Genomic DNA, 25,107 nt, shown 5'->3' on the forward strand with positions numbered 1-25,107 from the left:
AGTAGACAGCTCTCTGTGCCCAGCCCGGCAGGGCGTCGGGGTCTACCTCTTCCCCTGTGTCTCTGGCTCTCTCGGGCAGGTCCATGATCTTTGCCAATGGACCTGCCAGGTCCAGTACCTTTTCCTGGCAACTCTTTCAAGATATGTCGATGCTCTTACGAGGGTCCTTGCTGGTCTTAGATACGAATGTAAGCATTTTGGGATCCAGCTCTGGAGTTTCGGCTACTTTACCCGGGAGGTCTGGCCTCGGGCCTTCTGCGTGCAGGCGCTGGCGGACTTCTTTGTCGAGCGCTTTCCTTAGTTTTATGGTCATATATTGCGCAACTCTCTGCGATGGTTGCCAGTCTGATGACCTTGGGTTTCGGATACTGTCCGGGTCGAACATCCTCTTCTACCTCCTTGAGGTGTTTCTCTATGCGGGCTCTTTTGCCTCCGCTGGGCTTGCTCTCTTCCTCCTCTACTATCTCCTCCTCATCCTGGGAGGGTAATCACCTTCCACTGGCTGCTCTTCCGAGCCTGAGTCATCAGAATTTCTTCCCCGGGAGTGGGGGTCGTGAGGTCTGGCACTGTCTGATGCCGCAAATATGCTTCCCTAAGCTTTGCAAAGGCGTCGACTAACTGCGGGGCCTTTGGTTTCGCCCCATCTGGAGGGCCCTGGGGGTCACAAGAGGCTTTCCTCTTATGGGCCTGGTTACTCCCCATAGTCCCTGCTGGAGAGGGCTGTGTGTGTGTGTGCGATCTGCTATGCCGGTGCCATCTTTTGGCTGGTGTAGAATTGCTTCCAATGTTTCCAGCCTTTCTTGTAGGGGTGTCACCCCTTGTGCCACGGCCTCCACTAGTGAGTTCCCCAGCACCTCCTTGAAGCTGTCAGCTAAGTCCAGAGACTGCTCATGTTCACTCCACTCGAACTCCGACATTCTGGGAGGCAGCTGTGTGTCTAAAATACCTGAGACAGGTGTCTAAGCAAGCCCACCTCACTATCTGGGCTGTATGTTTCTTGCCAGTAACTATCTGTGTTACTGTAGTGCTTATTAATATTATAATTAAAATTATTATTATTATTTATTTATTTTTATTTATTCACTTCTCTTTCCCTTCTTTGTGGCTGCACCGGCTATGTAGTGTTTCTTAAACGCCAGGGGTGGCGATTTCGCTTTCCTGGGACATCAAACATGGATTAGAAGAAAGAGGCAGGCGGTCAATATAAGTTTGCCGGTATTCCTCTGGTAATTTCAGCGGGATACCAGCAAACTGACCTACCGTTATCGGTGCCTGATATCTTGATATTACTGGGATATTCCAGGCACTGGCAACTGTGGTCCTTCCCCACCATTCCATGGAGGCCCATAGGACTCCATGGAGGGGAATACCAGTATTTTATTTTTCCGGTGTGGGCATGATTTACCTCCAGTTCTTGGCTGGAGGTAAATCAGGTAACCTCCACCGGCACACCTGTAGTTTGGCGTTGCAATAAAAGTGCCAGTAACGGAATTATCACTGCATTTACCGCACTACCACACTTGTAAGGACCCCAACAGTATTTTAAGCATGTCTGCCCAATAACTTATCTTGACATCACAGATGGATCATCCTACTTTCTATAGCGCTTATTCCAAAGCAGGCCAGTTCAGAGTTCTTGCACAACATGGAGGAAGGAGATTAAAAAAGAGCAGCAGATAGAAATTGCCCATAATATCATTGTGAAGCTTTAAATATATCTTGCTGGCAAAGTATTGTGGGTATGCAAATATTCCAGCAAGTGTTTACTACTACAATACCTCACTTTTTACAGAGCTCTGTCAACTACTATTGGAGGCCAGCACAGGATCTTGGGATGAGGGGAGATCAGTGCAGGAGAACACTGCTGGGGGTGAAGAACTAATCAGCAACTTTTAAAAAACAAGACAAATATTTGGTCTGTACAGTACCGTGAAGGAAAAGTGTTCATTTGCATTATGTGATAGTAAACTCAGTCTAGGAAAACGCACCTTCTTTTTTTGCTATACTCAGCTGTTGAGGGCTTTTCAATAATCATGTTTTCTGTGTTTAGTGCATCTAACATTCTCATTCATTTTGTTCAACTGACAACAGGGAATTGCAGAAGATGGTCCCCTAGTTACAGAAGAACCCACTCCATCTGTTGTACCTCTGAGCATTGCTGCATTCAACTTAAAAGGCAAATCTATGTGACCTCCTTCAAAGGGGGCCCATAAAAAAAACTCAATAAGGTCCTTAGAGAATTTCCTCCAGGTTGGGGCAAGGAAGGGTGGGGGGAAAAAAAAACCTATAGTCAGTATTTTATGGCCAGTCATTTCACTTCCCCATGTAAGGGTTACAAGCAGGGATCTGATCAGACTTTACTCGCTACGTGGAATTAAATGGTATTTTAGGGAATAAAAAGTAACCAGCTTTGTCAAAGGTTTATTACTTTCCCCTTAAATTTCCTCTTGAAATCAGCCAGTAATATTATAAGAGCTCCTTTCTACGCTACTGCTCTGCTGGTCAATGATTTGAAAATAGAAGTGCAACTTAGAGGGAAGAAGCAGGTCTTAGGCCCGGATTTGTTCACCGTTTTCCATTTTTTTGTTAGGCTTATTTGTGCTCTCAAATTTTTTGTTTGGCACATTTTTCTGTTTTCACAGAGTCAAATTACATGATATGTATGCATCTTATTTGTACGGCTGGTTTTGAATAGGTGTTGTCACTGCTCTGTTCACAGGACAATGTAATGTTGATGGTGAACAGAGGCACAGGAATTCTGAATATCATACTCTTTGATGTAGTTATTCTGATGCAATTATCACCCTGACACACTTAATGAGAGGTATGTTCACCTTGCCCCGTGAGTTACTTAATTAAAGTAGGGCATGCTATTGGCATAATTGTTGCACTCCTTTTAGCTGACATCTGGCAAATAATGGGCCTCATTAAGGGTCTGGCGGTAGTGCTGCCGGTGGGTTGCCGCCAGACCCGTAGAAGCTACTGGCGCCTGACTGCAGAGTGCCACTGGGCTATTCCAAGTCCGGTGGTCAGGAAGTCAGGCGCCAGCAATTTCGTTAATTCCCATAGAGTCTCGGGGACTCCATGGGAATGGGGACACAGAAGCATCAGCACCGTTGTCAACGGTGCCGGTGCTTCTGTCATGGCTTTGCCTGCCGTCCCCGCTGTGCTCAGCTGGGTCAGACCTGTCGGGCACATCGGCTCCGGCAGGCAAACCCGTAGTTTGCCGATCCGGAAACAAGGGTGCTGGTAAGCATACCAGCACCGTTGTTTCCGGACCGGCAAACTTATAATGAGACCCAATGTATCATGTCTGAATTTTTTGCCAGTCACATCATTTGTAATAGGCAACATTTTTTTTGTTTGTGATACACACAACTGTCCTTTTTTCCAATTATATAAAACATTCTGCATTGTCTGAGCAGTGTGAACAAATAAATAGCCACAACTAAAACTACTGTTTATACTGTTTTTTTGTGCATAAACATTTTTCTATATATAGGAGTACTTTTGCTAGGTACTGTGGCAGATGTTGAAGACTTGGACTGGTTGATGAGCTCTGTTTATAATCAAATATACAACTTTTAAAAACATATTTCTTTGGAAAAAGTGCAGTAAAATTTACCTTTTACACACATTTGTGAAGAATTGCAAAAGTTGGGGAGGGGGAAATTCCCTTCTAAACTCTCTTCAGAGATAATAGCTCACCAACTATGTATGCTCACAAAATATCTCGCCTCCTTAGTTCGGCACATGGAAAATAATGTGCACACAAAAGCCTACAACTTCCGCACTTAGAGAAAAATAATTAGAGGGAACATTGTATTGCAGAGTTTGAATGGTGGGTTGCCACAAAAGGGCTTTGAAGCATGCATGCTGTTTCCTTTTTTCTTATGAACCATGGAAATATGCACTTTCACTGGTGAGATACTGTTACTTTGTGGAAGTTATGATATCACTTGTGTTTCAAGGCACCAGCTGAATAGAATTTCCATCAGGAGGCACGCGGTCTATGATAGATCTGACGAGGCTGCTCCGAAGAGCAATAGTCAGAGCAACTGCCAGAGGTTTCAGAGTAATCCTAAGCCTTCCAGCTATCACCTCTGTTTTGCCAAGTGCATAGGTATACATCAAGCCTGAAAGGAGCCAGTGCGTGTCTTCCCCAGTCCAACCTTTGTGTTGACACCCGTGGAGTCATCACTGATCCCCAGCCTAAGGTCTCCTCCCATGTGGCCAGGAGAAGGCAGTCGCTACCTGATCTTGACGCTGGGGGTCATTATGAGGCAGGTATTATGAGGAGGGATCACATGGGAGGAGATAGCTGTTGAGGCGATGTGGTGACCCCATCAGGAGAAATGCGATATTGTTACCTTCCTAATGAAGCAGACCCTCTAATTCCAAAATTCCTAATGGCTTGTTGGCACTTCCAAAATTCCTCTCATTGTAAACCCCAAAAGCCCCTTCTTGCAAAACAATCCAAGCAGAACATGTTATGAAGATGAGGCGGAAGCAGGTAAGTTATATAATTGGGTTTATTTAGGTTAATAAACAGGAAAAGAAGACCCCACATCTCATGGGCTCCCTTCCCTTCAGCTCTCTCCTCCAACTGTCCAATTTAGAACCAAACAAGAAACCTCTGCATCAACATTCCATTACATCATAATGTATTCTCTCCTTACTAGAGAGATCTCATCTCCAAAGGAGATACAACACATCTCCCTTCATTATTTTTTTTTCTATATATATCTGATCGCCTTTTAGTTTTCGGCATGTTACAGCAACTACGTCTCATTTCATACGATAGATTCAACTCACACTTGTTACACTAACTAATACACAATAAAAACTGATCAAAACTAAACGCCATGGGCGGCTCAGTTGCCATTTCTTCTTCTTTCTCCTGGGCACATCCCCGCTTATGGCTTTCACATATCTCCTCTCCTCACAGAGGCAACTCTATCTTTGTTCCATACTTGCCCTCCCGCAACTCGCACAGCCCCTTTCATGACTGCCACCACTCTGACAGGATCCGAATAAAGAGACTCCCCCTTCCTCCTTATCACTGCTCTCTTTATCCTAATCCAGTCACCACATTCCACACGCAACTCCTTCTTTCCTCTCTTCAAGTTTTCGCGCTTGACCCAATTTGATTTTTTTTTCACTAACAATCTTCTCACTTCATCCACAACAAGATCGGTCTCCCTACATCTTCCCAGCCATGGTGGACAAGCCATGGAATATGGCTTCCTTCCCCTCATGAGTTCAAATGGGCATATACCGGTCGTAGAATGCAGCGCCATCCTCAGGGCCCACATTCTATTTTGTATTAGAGCTAGCTTGTCTAAACCACACTCCTCTCCCATACGTACACTTTCCATCACACACCTATTCATTCTCTCAACCACACCATTTGACTCGGGATGGTACAATGAAGTTCTTTTATGACCAACCCCACACTTCCTCAAATAGTTAGCAAATTTTTCTCCAATAAACTGGGGACCATTGTCAGTCAATACGGTCTCAGGCAAACCTTCACTTGCAAAGATTTCCTGCAACACCTTTATCATACTTTCACTCGTGATCTCCCTCACGACCTTAAAATCCACCCATCTGGAAAACAAATCCACCACCAAAACAATGTACTTTCCCTGGGCATAACCCAGTTCCACGGGACCTAGTATGTCCATGGCTATATCACACCATATTCTGGACGGAAGACCGACATCCACTAAAGGTTGTTTTCTGGCCGCTATTCCCTTTCCACTCTTAACACAAAACTGACAGTTTGCCAAACGATCTTCCACCTCCTTGTCAAAGCCCGGCCACCAATAATCTTCTCTTAACACTCCTTTGGTCTTGGTAACCCCAATATGACCACTATGCGCTAAATCTACCACTTTCTTTCTTAAACCTATCGGAACCACTGCTCTACCCCATCTGAACAAAATATTATCATTTACAGACAACTCATCTTTCACCTCCCAAAACGGCTTCACTTCTTCCGCCAACTCTACCTTATTTGGCCATACCGTGGATTCAACATATGTGATTACCCTCCTTATGATGTTATCTCTTTCCATTTCGTTCAACCACTCCTGCTTGGATACAATGCCATCAGTGTTGACAAACACTAATTCCATTTCCTCACTTCCCATACTCTCGGGTGCTGCCACTTTTATCCCTGATAGACTGTCGGCTAAAACATTTTCCTTCCCGGGAATGACCTCCATTCTAAAACAATGTGTCTGCATCCTGGTAACCCACCCTGCCACTCTCCGAGATACTTTGTCAAGACCCTTATTCTCAAAAATGGCTTTTAAGGGTTTATGATCCGTTCGCAACACAAACTCTACTCCCCACACAAAATTTCTGAAACGTTCCACAGCCCAAAAACATGCCAATGCCTCCTTCTCAAGTACCGAATATCTCAACTCTGCTCCCTTGAGACCCCTCGATGCATGGGCGATTACCTCTTCAGAACCATCTTCCTGCTTTTGAGATAGCACAGCTCCCAGTCCACTCTCACTAGCATCAACTGTGATCATGGTTAGTTTCCTCGTGTCAAAACACCCTAATGGACCAGCCATATTTATTTCTTCCTTTATCCCGTTAAACTCCCTGTCACATTGGCTATTCCATTCAAACTCGGCACCCTTCTTAAGAATCTTTCTCATCTCCTGTACTTTATCAGCATAATTTATTACAAATTTGTGATAAAATTCCGTCATTCCTAGAAAAGAGCGCAGCTCATTCTTGCTTTTAGGTTTCTCAACACTCTTAATGGTATTAATCATATCTTCCTTGGGCTTAACTCCATCCCCTGACACTTCATGTCCTAGGTAGTCCACTTTCGACACCGCAAATTTACATTTCTCACCTCTCAAAGTTATACCTCTCTCCTCAAATATCCTCAAAACCTTGCATAGATTCCTGTCATGTTCTTCCATCGTTACACCAGTCACCAACACATCATCCTGAAAACAGAACACTCCCTTCAGTCCCTTCAAAAACCGATCCATGATCTTCTGAAATACTGATGAAGCAGACGCCAGGCCGAATGGCATTCTCCTAAATTGAAAAACACCTTCATGCGTCACAAAAGCCGTAACTTTCCTACACGCCTCCACCAATTCGACCTGATGATAAGCTGATGTCATATCTAACTTAGAGAAAAATCTTCCACCACCCACCATGGTCAACAGTTCACCCATGTTGGGCAGGGGATGTCTGTCCACCAACACGCACTTATTTAACTCACGCATGTCCACGCATAACCTTATGTCACCTGAACTTTTCTTCACGATTACCACTGGGGATACCCATTCAACCCCCCCAGCTCTCTCAATCACACCTGCCTCCAATAGCTTCTGCAATTCCCTTTGCACCTTTTCCCTCAAAGCTAGAGGCACCGGCCTAAGTTTCGACACAGTAGGCATACTATTCTTTTTCAATGTTATCTGGTGCTGAAACCCTCTCACCTTTCCCAACTTCTCACTGAACACATTCCTAAACTCCGACATGCACCCATCATGACTTGCGGACACTTCGGAAATTTGCGTTATCCGGCTGGCCCTGTTGCAAGGGTTGATATACATCCTCAACGACAAAACCACTCACTGGGTACAAGCTGGCCGCACTCTGACAAGTTTCAGTCTTTACCATCAAAAAATTCAAAAATATCATCCAAACAACCGTTATATCCATTGATTATTCGATGCAGAGATACACCTTATGCGAAGTATGACTTAAATCGCTCCAGTATACTTGCAATCCTAGCTGAAATCCCTGCGTTAGACGATCTGCAATCCTCCGATATTGATCTGGTGGAATTTATCTGCGATAATGATCTCTCTGTTGCGCGGTTTTGGGTGTTCTCACGAGTTGTGTTAAACACTTTGTGGCTTGCTAAACGAGAAATATATGAATTAGGGTTTGAGCTTCTCACTGATGCGACAAATCAAGTTCCTATTCCTGCGGTGCAAAATCCATCATTGCAGACTTACATTTCTAATCAGAGACAGGGCTTATGCGCTCAGTCGAGCAATCAAAATTACTATCCAATGTTTCAATCTGTATCAAAGCAGTCATAACTTACCATGCAACATCCCCCACCATTTTTGTCTATGATAAGCTGGAATACTCGAGGACATGGGCATTTATTGAGGAATGGTTCCAATGAGTTATCGCAGCATGATATTGTTTTATTTCAAGAAACTTGGCTTACGGAGCGGCCAGTGTGGGATAACTTTGAAATAGTTTTTAATCCGGCAATACGATCTATGAAAGGTCGGCCCATGTCCGGTCTCCTTGTGGCCCTAAACAAGTCCTCAGAAGTTGTTCTAGAACACCAGTCTGCGCCAAACCGATATACTCAATTGATAATTATCACAATAAGAGAACAAAAATACGCGATTGTAAATATATATTGGAATCCAGTTGCAATGTCCACCAAAACATTTATTAAAGATCTGGAAGAGTTATGGTCAGAGATTATTAAACTCCCTATATACCCGCATGTTATTCTGGCAGGCGACTTAAATTTGCACGGTCTGGATGCTCCCCATAATCGCAGTGATAGCAGACTGGTCCTATGGAACACCTTTATTGAGTCGAAAAACTTGGTTATGTTAAATGGTTCATGTCCGGCCGATAGCCCGCCACAGTATACGTGGAAAAGAGGTCACTCCGGTGCAATTATTGACTTTATTTATGTTAATCGTGAACTATTCTTTGATATTAAGTTGTTTTGTGTGATCTCTACTGAGGATAGTGATCACAACATATTGAATGTGAAATGGCACTGCACGGCTCCACAGGGAAAAGAGGAGATATATAATACATACCATCCTCTATTAGTAAATAAAGGTATGAATAGACTACACTGGACTGAATACAATTTGGCAAAATTTGCCAGGGTCTTCGAACAAACAATTGTGTATGAAAAGACATTAGGATCTAACAAGTCACTTGAGTATAGTGACTTATTGCATACATTTGCTACAACAAATAAGGTGAAGACAAAGTACTTTCCCTTGCATTCTTTTAACAAGGAAGTACAGCTACAAAAGACCTGGTTTAGAAGAGAAAAAAAGGTAGTTTTGTCTTTGCCTTCCCAAATAAAATGGCAAGCCCTTAAATCATTGAAAACAAAACATAAAAATTGGATGAAGGCCCACCGAGCTATTCTTTACCAAATTGATGGAGAACAGATGCTCCAAAAGATGGGATCAAAAAACTCTGCGCAAATATGGGCTCTAATTAACAAGACCAACCCTAATACGCAGATTTCATTACAAATCAATGATGTGGCAGAGGCCCAATGGGTTGAACATTACGCAAATTTGTATGCCTGTCCTGAGACTACAACTTCACCACTTAGTCAGTGTGATCCAGGAGTTTTTACTTTGCAATTCTCAGTAGCAGACATCTTATTTTTTATTACCAAATCTAGTAGCTCGCGTGCCCCTGGTCCAGATGGGATATCCAACTATATGATGAAACAAGATCCGCACCTATGGGCAAGGATTCTGTATCAACTTTACACCACAATCATGCGTACTCAACAATTGCCTAAATCATGGTCTCTCTCTATTATTGTCCCGGTGTTCAAGAAGGGTAATAGACAAGACCCTTCAAATTATAGACCGATTGCCCTTCTTGATACACCGGGCAAGATTTTTGCCCGGTTGATTCTTAGAGACTTGCGAGCATGGATTGAAACATCTGGTAATGCTGATGTATTTCAAACCGGATTTGTTGCAGGAAAAGGCACGGCAATAAATATTACAGCAATCAATGCGATTAAAGCTAAGTGTGAATATCTCAACCAGCCCTTGTTTTTAGCTTTCGTAGATTTTAAAGAGGCCTTTGATTCAATAGATAGACATCTGCTAATTAGCAAATTGATTAAAATGGGCTGTCCTGGTTCACTAATTAAATTGATTGCGCTGCTTCATACAAAGACTGCAATTCAGATAAGAACCACTTTAGCTGGGCATCTAACTACTAAAATTCCGACAGCAAGAGGTCTGAAACAGGGCTGTATTCTGGCGGCTACTATTTTTAACCTGTTTATATTGGACATGGGTAAGAATTTTATTGATATCAACTCAGATGCCCCAAAACTTGGGTCTCATCAAATTGCATGGTTATTATATGCGGATGATCTTATTTTAATCTCTAAAACGCCGGCTGGTTTACAGCGGCTGATACAAGGGCTTTCATTGTATGTTCAAAGAAATCATATGGCTATTAATTTAAGCAAAACACAGATCATGCAATGCTATAATAATAAAAAAAAAATGTCGTCCCCTAAAATCGTCCGTTTGGACTTTTCAGGAAGAGCTTATTTCCATCACCCCACAATACAAATATTTAGGAGTGATTATTAGCAATCAGAAGTGCGATATCCCCTATGTGCAGGATATAAAACAAAAATTGCAAACATCAACATGCCAAGCTAAAGTCCTTTTACAAAAATTTGGTAAATTTACATGTTCTCAGGTACTGTTATATTATGCGCAAAAAGTTTTACCAATAATAACATACGGCTCAGAAACTAAAATACCAAGAGACCGTGTGTTTTGGGATCGATTAGAGGCAAAATTTTGGCGGTCAGTGTTTAAGTTACCGAATTCAACTCCAGGGCCCTTGATACGATATGAGTTGGGTGCTCTTTCATTGTTCGTATTTTATGCATGGAAACTGTGTTCACTAATGAGGAAACTTCTGCTGTGCACAAATTGTTCAGATCTATCTTTTATACTGGCCATATATATGTTGAAATCTACACATTTTTTTCCCAACAAGTGGAGAAATTTTGTTACCAATCTTTTAGTAGAGGCCGATATAACTATTGAACTGCTTTTAAATAATCCCAATCGTGCCCAGAGAAAACTATATCAGCATGACTGGATCTGCACCTTAGAGCTTTGCTCGCAGTATAAAGATTACTGCGGTCTGCCTTTTGGTACGAAAAGAATGAGAGCTGCAGCCCCTTATTTATTTAAATTTCCCTCCCACCATTTTAGAAACAACTATCTTCGATTTAGACTTAATTTATGGCCCACTAGAGAAATTTTAGCTCGAAGAGGTCAAATAACAAAACAAGAAAATAATTGTCGGTTTTGTCAATTACCAGAGTGCGAGGAAACTTTAAAACATTTGATAGTAGGTTGCTCCTCACTAAAGGATTTACGCTATAAATTTTTTTAAAAATTATATGAAAATTATAACTGTCTAACTAAAGATGTACTTTGGTTTAGAATATTCTCTTCACCTCTTCAAGCTGTTCGTATAGCCACAGTCCAATTTCTGTTAGCCCTAAATCTTGAGATAATTGAATGTATAGCTTAAACTTTCCCTAAATAGATGACATGTGTTATGTAACCAACACCCCTTTATTGGTGGATTATTAGTGGTTTTAACGATGTGAAATTTGAACCTATTTTGGATTGATTTTTAAGATGAAAACTCAGATGATGTATATATATGAATTGTGATTTTATTACTTTTTGCTGTTGATGCGAAATAATTGAATGTTGAAGTAGTGGGGTTGTAGGGTTTGTGCTGTATATTGATTTTGAGTTGATTCTATTTTGTTTAAAAAGAAAATTTTTGTGTTTTTTTTTTTTGTGTGATTAATTACGTTATATATTAAATTGAAAGGTTGATTATCAACCAACCAATAAAATAAAAAAAAAAATTAAAAAAAATTTGCAGCACTTGCTCTGGGTGATTGGGATCAAGTCTGATCCCCAAATTCCTCTGTTCTCTCCATCCTAATAAAGATTGCCCCTTCTTGGTGACATACACTTTGCCATCACAACTGCGTCCCTTGAATTCGAATCTACTCCACACATAACCCAGTAAATCAATGCTATCTTGGTTGTATCCTCCTGGACTTATGTCAGGCTCCAATAACTCGGATACCACCCCTTTCATCTCGCACTCAAAGGCAACCCTGGATATTAAAGTTATTTTCGACCCAGAGTCAGCCATCATTGACACCTTACGCCCATTCACCGTTACCACAGCATAAGGTCTTTCACAATCCTCAAGATCCCCACCATTAGTAACAACATTTACTGTATTCACGATAACATTTTGTAATGGCACCACAACTTCGTCTTCTGATGACCTTCCATCTTCTTCTTCATTTACATACAGGACTCTTCGTTGGCCCGTCTGACCAAATTGGTAGTTTTTGCAGCACGATGCTAAATGTCCTTTCCTTTTGCATTTTGAGCACATACTTTTCCGGCCTGGGCATACCACGGAGGATGCAAAATGTGTTGCACTGGCACACCGATAACACAACCTTTCGTCCTTCCTATCCTCTTTCTTCTCACATCTCTGCGTATAATCTTGACCCTTCCTTTCTTCCGGATTGTTCTTCCCTGACTGTCTGTTTCTTCCTTTCCTTTTGTTCTTTCCCTCTGCTACGGATAACACCTCTGGTTTATTTTCTTTGGACTCCCCTCCTTCAGTTTTGTGAAGTTTGGCCACACATGCCAGTGAATGCTCCACACGTTTCGCCAAGTCCAATACCTCGTCTAAACTTGGCTCATCCTTTAGCCACAACTCCTCTCGTATCCTGTTGGATCGACAATGTGTCATGAATTGATCACGAATATGTTCATCGAAACTTCCTTGAAATTTGCATGTAAGAGCCAGATGTCGCAATGCAGTCACATAATCTTCGACAGATTCATTTTGAGCTTGTGTGCGCATCCGGAAATTGTACCTTTCCAAAATTGTGCTCCTTTTTGGGTTAAAATGTCTATCTAGCTTCACTAATGCGGACCCGAACTCATTTAATTCATCCCCGCTTCCTTCATTTACAAGTTGTGGTAGAGTTTCAAAAATTCTTTGACCCTCGAAGCCCAAAAAATGCAACAACAAAGCCAACTTCCTCTCGCTGGAATAAGCTGACCCGCCAGCTGCTTTCATATAGTGCAGAAAACCCTTTCGCCATTGGGGCCACATAATTCTTGCCGCGCCTGGGGCAGGCATAAAAATGGGGGGTCCCGATATTCCCGGCAAAGCTGCCATCTCACTTGGCTTTAGAATGTCACTTAGTATGTGCTTTTTATGCCCTTCCTCTTCAGGGAACTACTTTAGCACTGTATGACTTCCGCCACAGTTGTCTACACTATAATGTTTCTCCGTGGGTCCGCTTGTTTTTTTTTTTCTAACTTTTCATTGTCGCTTTGATACTACGCATGACTCTTTATCAGGATCCTCACACACAACAGGGAATGCCCCTCTTTAATGCGGCCCACGGTACTTCTCTCTCAAATGTCCCTGCTTTAGGGGAAATACGTTAACAACAGTGAATGCCCCTCTATAACGCGGTCCACGGTAATTTTCTCTCACATGTCCCTGCGTTAGGAGAAATGCGGTACTCTGTTACGAGTCCGCTCCCCACGTCTTCCCTCTGCCGTCTGAGCAAGCACTGTGAGCGCTGCGCCGGGTTAATTTGCAAGCTCTAAACACTTACTTTACGGTGAGTTGGGGAGGTGTGTGTGTACGCAGGCCTGCGCGCGGCGGCCACTCAACGTTGGAAGGGAAGCGGAGCAGCCGACACGCAGACCTCTGCTCAGTGGCCGCTCACGCTACGGGAAAGCGGAGCGGCCTTCCCAGGGGTTCTTCGGACGCCGGCAACCTCTCCTCATTGACAGCGCCTGCTCATTTGGAAAATACGCGTGGCGATCCAATCTGGGGAGCTCAAATCGCAGCAGCGTATCGCGTCAGCCGGTCCCACATCCGAGCAGGCAGCCACGAACTGCGAGGTGGTTGCTCTCAAATGGTGTAGTTTGGGCAGTGTAGTTTGAGCTCAACCTCAGAGGCCGCACACGAGGCGCAGGGGTGGGCCTCTTCGCGCCGCACCGGCACACGCTGGATGGCCTTGAAGGGTGCTCCGGCAGCAGGAGCGGGACCCAGTTCACAGGCTTCTCTCTGGAAACTGGGCTTTGTGGAGCGACTAGTCTCAGCTAGGGTCTTCTCTTCAAATTCTTTTCACCTGCATTCCATGGCCTCGCATCCCATCCTCGTCGCCATTGTTATGAAGATGAGGCGGAAGCAGGTAAGTTATATGATTGGGTTTATTTAGGTTAATAAACAGGAAAAGAAGACCCCACATCTCATGGGCTCACTTCCCTTCAGCTCTCTCCTCCAACTGTCCAATTTAGAACCAAACATGAAACCTCTGCATCAACATTCCATTACATCATAATGTATTCTCTCCTTACTAGAGAGATCTCATCTCCAAAGGAGATGTGGTGACCCCATCAGGAGAAATGCGATATTGTTACCTTCCTAATGAAGCAGACCCTCTAATTCCAAAATTCCTAATGGCTTGTTGGCACTTCCAAAATTCCTCTCATTGTAAACCCCAAAAGCCCCTTCTTGCAAAACAATCCAAGCAGAACACGATTTATACTTCCTGTACACATAATACTCACGCATTTGTAAGAGTGCTTTGAGGAGTGCAGTTGGCAGCAGGCAGGACTCTTTGAACTGAATGTGGAAAACTGAACTACTGTGGATTAAATATGTGGGGTTTTTGTGTTTTTCCACTTTGTGCTGCTCACAAGCTCCGCCTTCATACTGACTTGACTACTTAAGCACAGGCCGGGCGCGCATTTGTAAGAGTGCTTTGTGGAGTGCAGTTGAGTTGGTGAGCCCCCTCCTTTCTTTTTTTTTTTTTTTTTGCAAGGGCTAATTGCTGTGAGCATGGCACATGTTTACACTTTAAAATCGCACATGCCGAATTCTGCTGTATCGCATGCAAGAAAGGCAGAAATGGTTCAAAATGTGCTGATTAATGGAGGGCTGAAATCGCTAACCTCTCCATTACCATCACGTTCGCGCAAGCAATGCAACTGTAGAACTACAGGCATACGTTAGAGTCAATACAAACAACACGGAGTCAGTTGAAAGACTCACTGGGATTTCACTCAAATGGATGTACCACGCTTTTAATTCCAGCACAAGCCTCATCTACCAATCTTGCTAAACATGCTTTGAATGACATTAAGAGTAACTCAGAACCTGTTTTACAACCCCATATGTCTTGTTCGGACTCCATGTTCGCTCATCAATTATTTGCCTTTCCAATTGACAGCGCCACATATTTATCAAATAAACGAGACTCAATGAGGTAAACCATCAAGGCAAACCGACTATCATTATGGCGCAGGTTCACAATCTCAATGGCGCACAGAACTGTCACATTGCCAGAACTGTTTGCATGGAGGCTTTAACTCCCAAAATGTTAGACCAGAATAACATTGTACAATCCACTAGAAAACAAGGTCAACTGACTTCAATCCAAGGGGCTGCAACTCGAGCGGAAGGTTTGATGGGTGTAAATGCAATTCAACTTGAGGCTTTAGTTTGTCCATGTGTGTTTGAGAACAGGGATTTTACCTCTGTCCCTGAACCATCTCTTTCCCCCGCAGCTAATCGTGATGACAATCTTAATCGTGCCCCATAAGCTTCAATTCCGCTTTCCCCCGTAGATAACTGATGACATTCCTACTTGTTCCCCCCCAGGTTTCAGTTCCACTCTCTGCTCCATCACGTCCACCTATCATGTTTTCCAACTCTTCTTCGTCAGCTCTATATATTTTGTTTGCTAATCCTACACTTTGTCGATTATCTTTCCCCAAACACTCACCCCCAAGCTCTTGAAGATTACACTGGGGACAATGAACACAGCATTGACCTCATTGACCAAACTATATGAAAACTTGCAAGAGCAAATACTCAAGAATAATGATTTTGCTGATGACGCTTTTGAATGCTCAATTACAAAATGGCACTGCACACATAGCTCTTCAGGAAAAAGACCTTAAAGAAAGAAACATAAATAAACAATAGACACAAGAGAGTGTGCTGCTAATAGAGCCCCAAGGTCCATTATTGCACACTTTGGATGCCCCAGCTGTTTTGTGTTTGCACATCCAAAATACCTCACATGATGGTGTATTGGCTGTAGCTGAACCTAATAATGCAGAACAGACGAGATCCTTACCTCACAATGACATTCATTGATGATCTACCAAAGCAGCTACAAGAATGTAAAGTTGAGCAAATGAATAATAATACTATTTCATTGAAAGACACGTCTACTTAACAACTAGTCTTAGTATCTAAAACAAAACTAGAGACATTTACAAACAGTAAGAGGATTCATCCTCTTCTTATTCGCGAACACAATTTCCTCACTCTCGAACAAAAGGGGAATGAGCTTGTGAACGCTGCAAATGCCCATTTAGCTTCCTCATGTCCCACTCCCACAGCCATGGAATTGGGTCTGCAATGAAAGGTGGCTTCATTGATACACCTTGTAATAATACTAATGTTAAGTCATCTACTACAAATGCTACTTTGGAAACAATGAAAAATATAGATACCAATTTTGGGAAACGTGCCTCCACAATCTGTCCGAACCATCATTCTCTGCTATTACAATGCAGAGGTGGAGAATTTACAACCTACACTCTAAATAGATCTAGCATTTTGGGCATCCATAGCGATATCCAACTACTAGAAGACCTCTGCTCATCAGATAGATTTCTAGTTGAGTCAGACCTATCTCAAGTCAGATTATGGATTCCATCGGGAATTGCATTAAACACCATATGGAAAGCAAAAATAACCCTATTCCATATGGTGTTCCTCCTGAATCAAGATCACATTCGCAAAGAGGAGGCGTTTACAAACCAGGAGAATCACAACTTTTTCACCTATAAAACCTTGACCGCTAACACCTTGCTGAGGGTCACATACACGAAAGGTGCCTTTGACACATGGCATGAGGTTGTCACGGAGCACACGAGCATGCAACATGCCTCATGGATCTCTAACCACTCACATCCCAAGATATTAGCGTGTGATGTATAGCAACCCTGGAAATCTCAATCATCCTCACTTAACCTAGCATCGTGGAAAACGAGAGGATTGAAACATCTTCGCTGTGATCATAATCCTTTCCTTGAGTTTGACATAATTCTTTTACAGGAAACATCGCTCTCTGACTAATCTGTGTGGCATGGATATATACTATCTTTGTTACCTGCCCAGACTCATGCCCATGGTAGACGCTCAGCTGGATTGATGGTTGCTGTTAGCGCGATATCACGTCTAATACTAGAACCTTGGGCATGTCCAAACATTTATGCAAATTGGTGAAAGTAAAATCCCCAATGATCAATATAACGATCATCAAACTTTACTGGAATCATGATGGCATATTGGAATCACTATTCCTTGAACATCTGGATCAAATGCTAGAATTAATCATGCATGATACTACAATTGTATATACTAATAGCTGGCAACCTAAACATACATTGTTTTGATGGCGCCTTTCCAATTATAAACAAGCATAACCAAACGTGGCTTGAAATGATGGCAGAGACACAATATGATGCTTAATGGGTCTTTCAGACGTGACATACTGCCAAAACCAACATGGAAACCTGGAAACCAATCTGCCACCATTGACTACATATTTGTTCAATGAAGTATGTTAAACATCATTACAGATTTTCCGCAAACACAAAGCGATCATGATCTCCTGACCATGAAATGGCAGTATACCAGGCCTTCCCATCACTCAACACTATTATGCCCCTAGTCTTGAGATTTCAAGTGGGCGCAATATATTCAGATGGTCAGCCCCTCTAGTGACAGACCAAGAAAAATGCCTTTGTGAAGCCCCATGCCATTTCAATCAAGAACCAAAAAAGTGGAGCGCCTTTATGTAGCAGCCATGAGTCTATTCAAATTGCAACTATTGCTGAATCAAAGACCGATTTATTGACACAAGTAAGTCTTTGATCAAGAAATAAACAACAAAAAAGTGGAATTGCACAGAGAGCTAAGACGCCTGTCTCACTTGACTATGATCGCTAGGCGCCTTGCCTCTCGGACTTTGAAAACCAAATTCAAGAACTAGTTAAAATCCCAACAGGCAGTCACCTATCAGAGGCAATACAAGCAGATGCTCATGACAATAGCATCTAAATATAGTGCTAACATTTGGAAATTGCTAAATGCCCCTTAACAAGTCAGACAAATAATTTATCAGATTAATTCTGTGCATGAAGAAACTTGGGTCCAACATTACCAAGAGCTATGCGCACATAGTAATCAGGTGCTAGTGGAGAATACATGTGTTTGGACCACCAATGACAACCTGCAATTTGACGATGACATACTGCAGCAAATAAAAAAATTGAGCATCTTGCGTGCCCCTGGTCCTGATGGCCTTACCAAACAAATGCTTAAAACCCATCCAGACAAATGGGCCCTGGTTTCATATGCCAGCTTCTCGAGGGTCATTACTCAAAGACAAATTTCTCCAACCTGGAAGAGATCAATCGTTGTCCCTATATTTAAGAAAGACGATTGTGAGTGCCCTAGAAACTATCGGCCTATTGCCCTATTAGATATACCAGACAAGAGTTTTGCGAGACTGTTGCTAATAGACTTTGCGATTTGGGTCAAGGAAAGCAACCTTTTGATAAATACCAACCAGGCTTTATTCCAGGTTTGGGGACTTCAATCTGTTGACACTATGTATTCTCAAAAAGTCACGGCTTACACACTAAACAACCATTGTACATGGCTTTTGTTGATTTCCACGCTGCCTTTTATTCCGTATCGAGAAGCAGGTTTTTTGACAAACATAAACGAGCAAAGTGCCCTCCTCATACACAAGCCCTGGTTTCCCAACTCCATACGGATACAACAGTACAAATTCGATTGTCACCCGACGGTATATTATCTAAGTCTATACCCCCTACTGAGGGTTAAAACAAGGATGCATCTTAGCATCATCCTTGTTTAACTTCTACATAGCAGACTATCTACCAATATATAAAGTAAGTAATTTCGGATCCCCCGAAATTGGGACAGCATGCATTACCATGGCTACTCTATGCGGATGATTTAGTCTTGCTTTCAAAAACTCCTAAAGGTTTGCAAAATCTCCTCTTGGCCCTTGAAAAAACGTAATTGCCGTCTTTATGGGAGTAAAGTAGAAGTAATCAATGTGTACTGCTACCTTGTACTTAGCACAAATAACCATCTTACGGACCACCCTTATATTGGACAATGTAAAAAGAAAGCAGCTGCACAAGCTACGATGATACACAGGAAATATGGAAAATGTACTTGTCAACCGGTGATCCAATTTCATAAACAAAATGTGATCCTGGTGCTTACGTATGGAGCAGAAACCAGGGCTCACCAACCTACAGCATATTGGACAAAATTAGAAGGTTATTTTTGGAAAAGAATTTTGTCATTGCCCCTCAGTGTCCCAATGTGCATATTGCAACACAAATTGGGATTATTATCCTTAATGCGATGTGTACATGGAAAATGTTTAACATTTACAAAAAATGCATCATGTGCAAAGTGGAAGGGTCACTATTAGTGACTTCGAACACTCATCTAAAAAGCTCCACTGTGAAGAGTATAGTTCCTTTGAAGAAGCACATTGAAAATACCATGCTAGCTTCTGGAATTTCGGTGGATTTACAAACAAATTATCCAAATCGTGCCAAAAAGAATCTCGGGCTCCATGATTGGATAGGCACTAGGCAGCAATGCATGCAATACAAGCTCTTTAAGGAAAACAATTTTGAAACCAAGAGTGTGAAAAATCCTGAACCATACCTACTAAGATTTCCCTGCTCAAAAAACAGAACTATGTTTTTGCGTTACAGGCTAAACATCTGGCTGACTTGTGCGATTACTGGAAGAAGGTTAAAATCAACACATCTTTAGAACATGTAGATTTTGTAATCATCCCAATGAAATTGAGACACTCAGACATCTAGTGGCACTATGTCCAGCCTAATCAGCAGACCACAAAAATACCTAGAGTGGCTCTATGAGCATTTTCAGTATACCTCCTGCAATATGCTATGGGAAAGTATATTCAAAAGCGTGTGCTGCAAACTCATCTCAGAACAGGTTATCAGGCTATGTTCTTTCTGGAGAGGAGCGCCTGCTACCTTTTTGAAATATTTGCAAGGAACTTGGGGTTGGTCACCCTGAGTTATCTGGGGGCAACCAGACGTGGACTCCCTGCTCACTGTGCTAAGAGATGCAAAGCTTCATCTCACTGATGAGGACCAACAAGGCTGAAACGTGTGTATGGGGTTGCCTTTGGTACTCTTGTTCAGAGAGGAATTGCCATAGCATTTCAGTGCTGGACTGCCCATCTGGGCGGGACAAAGACTGATATGCAAATGGATATTTCCCATCTGTGAAAGGTACAGTGAGCAAAAAGCGTATGCTGCAAACTCTCATCTCAGAACAGGTTATCAGGCTATGTTCTTTCTGGAGAGGAGCGCTTGCTACCTTTCAGAAATACTTGTACTAAATTGGGTTCCAAACACAAAATTAATCTAATCTGTAATGTCAGTTTAAAAAACAATACTTCATCCCCTTCAACTTCCATTCATTTGCACAAACATATACAGTGTAGCAGCAACAAATTCTCCAAACTACTGTTATCCTAATGAAAAATGTTAAAAGATTTTTGTTCTTAGTAAGACTACCTCATACTACCCTCCTAACAGGAAGTCAATTGCAAGTGCACATACTGACATTTTATTATATGCTGGCTAGCACACGAGTCAAATAAGTGCAGCACACTGAAGCAGAGCATCAAGAAAATATGTCTTAACCTAATGGGCGATTTTTATAATTATTGTTATATAAATGTTGACAATGAGATCCATGCCTTAAACATGTATAAAAGAGATAACTAGATAACTCCATGTCACCGGAACACTGCAACATCCTCCCAGGCTTTTCTCTTCCCGGTCATTAAGGTCATTACTAAGTCCAATTTGTTCAACTGAAAATAACTAACTGTATTAAAACGAATACAGAATACATTACATTGTTAAAGCCCAGAAAATGAAAGTTTGTGTACCAGGGAACAAAGCGTTATCAGACCACCTAGTTTATAAATAGTCCCAGTGAAATTAAATAAATTCAAATAATTAGATTTCTTAGAGAGTTGTCACCAGTTTGAAATGCAGAGGATATTTACCTACTCATGCAGTGAGTTTGATCCCGAGCCAGATTAGCCAGTAGCTGCACCCTTGCAGTAAGATGGATAGACTGACTCTGGGAAAGTGTTCTGTCACAGTTTGCTGAAACCATTTCTCTTGAGCTCCCTCGCCACATTCAACAACAACATGGCACTTTACTAGCTTACTGTCTCTTTTGCTCACATGTAAGAAAATGTGTTTGCCTGGAACAAGATGAGCTAAAGACATGGACTTCGGGAGCCAGTTGAAGAACCCAGGAATGGTGGCAGATCTTGCCAAAGTCCATCCATGTGCTTGTAGAGCATGCTCTTTGCACAAGTTCTTTTTTTAAAATCCCTACTGAAAATGCTGCATAACTTACCACGACTGCCCCTCAAGAACACGAAGATCTTGGCCTGCAACTAAACTATTGCCTCCTACTTTCAGGATAAAACATCTGGTCCAATGCTCCATCAGCGCAGGATGAGCCTGCCTATGGAATTCTCTTCTTGCTGACAGAGCAAGAAGAGAGACTAGTAACCTCAATTAAAAACTAAAAATGCTCTACTTCAAACAAGCATTTCCACCAGACTAACCCTCGGTCACTATTCAGAGTTTACTACCAATGGTATGTACCCTTTCCCTTGAAATGCTCTTACCTACCTCTAGCACTACCAACTCTTCAGCGTTGTTTGCACTTCTCCAGTCTTCTCCCGTACCTTTTAGCGCTTACTCTGATCTGAATGTACCATGACTTGTGAATGATCAGATGACTGCCTCCTTCCTGGTCTTGTTTTCCCTCACCCCAGCCTCCCTCTTGGATCACCACACAGTAATTTTAATTGCAGCTGGCACTATATAAATTAAATTAAAAAAAATAAATAAAAATGCCTGATTTTAAAAGGGTTTTTGATGTATAATGTACACATCTTTGGTGTGCTTGGGCATAGGAAATCAGCATAACAAATTTTGACGAATTTAGAGGTAAATGTCAGCAGCCAGAATTAAGTGCAAGGACATTGCGTGGTGTCCTACAAACACTATTTTCTCAAGGCGGCCATCATAAATACCCACAGACATCCCAGACACGTCAAATGTTTTCACTAAATCACTATCTAGAGGATCATGTATACATTCATTCCATAAATGTAACAAAGGCCACACATTTTTGACTCTAAAATGAAGCAAGTTTACGATATTGGCCCAAAGTGGTAATGGCGTACATGCTGCTTGTAGTACTGTCTTTAACATAGCAGGTTTTACGCAAATATACACAAGAAATACTAAAATGTTGTTTCCAGAATAATGAATAGTCTTTAGTCAAGTTAAATGCTTAGTTTGTAATTACTTACAGTTTAAGTTAAGATTTGTTTCATACAGCCAAATGTTTAAACTAAATTAATGTTTGGGAGACACTTTTTGATGACTCACAAAGTGTTAATGCACACTTTGGAAGCAGATTATCTCCACAGATACATATAAATACAAAACAATTACGGAATGAATACCTTGTCTGATAATCTCCATACACATCATTACGGCCTCCTCACGCTCCCCTCGAGCAAACCGAATGTTCGCTTCCCCCATAAGGCCTCTCAGAGCTCTGGGAAGTTTACTTCGTGGTCTCTTCTCCTAAACAGCAAGAGAGAAAGTATCAAATCACTGATTTCCATTAATTAGTCTGTGCAGTGCACGCCTGTGCTCTCTGAGCACAGCTAGCATGAGGAGTTGGACACAAAAAAGTACATGTTAAGGCCCACGGAAAATCCAATTCTTTGGCTGCTAGCAACTGTCAATTACACCGATACAGTACCAATTAAAGACCATAGCCCTTTTGGTGAAGGCCAGTTTTTCATTTACAAAATCAAGTGTGAGAACCATTTTAATGTCTCAATATCAGAGCAGCAAACACTAGATTTGAAGTTTAAGAATTTTCAAATACATCAGAGAACACACATAGTTAAAGGGATTTTAAGGTCCTGTTAAACACAATTTGAATGAGAAGGAAGGTGTATGCCATATCTTAGGGCTAAGCATTTCAAGCTTCAATCTACTAGCCTTACAAATAAAGTCACTCACCGGCTCAGTTCTGCGTATACACACACAGCACAAAATATACTACTCGGCAAGAGTCCATTATCACTACACAATAGCTAGTGGCAAGTGCAAATTTTGAGCGCTGCCGTAGGTTATGCTTTTTATTTTGAACACGTAGATCAGATTCCTTCTAGTCTTTCACTATTCTCCATTTGCTATAATTGTAGGCTGAGCGCACAACTCCAGTCAAGAAAACGAACAATGTTCTGCTTCCACACAACCTATTGAATAAAATAGGTACAGTTCCTTTAGGAGGACCGGGAAAAATGATGGAACCTCCTCAATGTTTCTTAAAATCTTTTTGGCCTGGGTATATTATTAACATTATAGAGCAGGTGTAGATAAAAGGTACACGTATAGTAAAGGTTTAAAATGCTGCATGACATGTTGTTACATTAACAGAATGTACACAGAGATGTTTCAAAAACAATACATTCTCTTCTGTTAAGGTAAGTCAATGTGATGAAGGTTACAGTTGAGAATCATTTTAGTTTTGGTGTGTAAAGTTGTTACTTTACGAGTTAGGGTCATCATTAATGTCCACGGTCACAAGGATCCTTCAGGTATCAGAATTGACTCAAGATATCCCAAAGGCCCCTCAGACCCTAGATTTGCTCAATCAGGCATTAGTTTCTTCTGGAATTAAAAGGGGAGATGGGCCAGTTTGCTGTTTGCCATGGTCCTCTATTGGGTGATGCAATTGGCGTCTAGCAGTTTCAGGTTAGGTAATATGCTGACTACTTACTTTAAAAAAAATGTTTTGGGGGGGCGTGGCTAGGAAGCGCGCCATACGGTCGTGCTTCCTGTGAGCTCCATCTCACGGCGCCCAGATCGGCTGAATTTACCATCTTAACGCTTAACTTTCGCCCGAAAACCACAGGGAAATGAACATAAGAAGGTGGTGCATCCTCCGCTGCATTTATTCCCCCTGAACGCCCAACCCGGAGCCTTATTTTGACCGGGAAGGCGAGCCGTGGAGAGACCCACAAAATGGCGGCGTGCGCCACCCGGAGTCGCCCCTGAGGCTTAGAACCCTGCGCCGGTCCCGGCCCAGTCTGCACGATTCAGCACGAAATCTGCCGAGAATCCACAGCGGTGACAGCGGGAGAATCTCCGATCGGGAGGGAGGGCGGGGCTGCGTTCGTGACCCACCCGTGCTGCTTCGCCGCCAGTTGGTAGACCCACGGTGGTTAGCGAATCGAGTCTGGACGGAGGAAGGCGACCCTCGGGGGACCCCGGCCGTGCCCACGGCAGAAGCAAAGCATCCGTCCAGCCCGAACAACGGGATCCGCGCTGGGGCGACGGCTCGAGAAGAGAAGCCTCCTGAGGACGTCCAGAGAGGGAGGTGAGTGCTGAGCCCCCCACCCTCACTGCCCACCCGCACCTCTGCTGACACCAGGACGCTTCGCTTCGTTCGGGGTGGGTGGCGCAAGGAGAAAGAGCCAGGGGCCCATCCCGCCCTTCCCTCCTGTTGAGAACGTAAACCCAAGAGCGGCGTGGGAGAGCCTGCCATGCCTCGCTGGCACCGGGGCCTGGTAGGTGGCCCGAAGAACGGGTAAAGTAGGCCCCTGCTGCCCCATCAGCCTGAAAAGCACCGGAGTTCCAAGAGGTCAAGCTGTTTTGGCGATACATTCTGCGCCCCGGATGAAACTTCCACAAGCATAAGTTATCCATGCGGCACACCCCTCCATGCAGCCCAGTCGGAACACTACAAGCTATATGCAATGTGAACAATTAGCCGTATCTTCTGCTTGTCACTGTACTGAACTATCTCAGGCTAAGGGGGCTAAAATATTCCAAGGCGTGTCAATTGAGCAGGACAGACCCCCTTCATGCTCTACCTCCATGAAGCCTCTGAGGTTCCATACGTGAGGGCTTTTGAGCGACAAACGGCTATCTCGGCAAGGGATGCCCAAACCAATAGCGAAAAGAAAACCACGGAGCA

At 42.8% G+C, this 25,107-nt stretch overlaps 1 protein-coding gene across 3 annotated transcripts in view; it reads right to left on the reverse strand.

Annotated features, from left to right (window-relative positions):
* The window catches only part of GTF3C3 (general transcription factor IIIC subunit 3), a 598,047-nt gene that overhangs the window by 392,964 nt on the left and 179,976 nt on the right, over positions 1–25,107 (reverse strand). For all 3 annotated transcript variants that reach the window (XM_069615720.1, XM_069615721.1, XM_069615722.1), the window contains exon 4: positions 22,574–22,697. In XM_069615720.1, the coding sequence (XP_069471821.1) occupies positions 22,574–22,697 (124 nt within the window). The remainder of the gene's footprint in view (positions 1–22,573; positions 22,698–25,107) is intronic.

Source organism: Ambystoma mexicanum, chromosome 9 (genome assembly GCF_040938575.1).
Source record: "Ambystoma mexicanum isolate Mex_15411 chromosome 9, UKY_AmexF1_1, whole genome shotgun sequence".
Classification (NCBI taxonomy): domain Eukaryota; kingdom Metazoa; phylum Chordata; class Amphibia; order Caudata; family Ambystomatidae; genus Ambystoma; species Ambystoma mexicanum.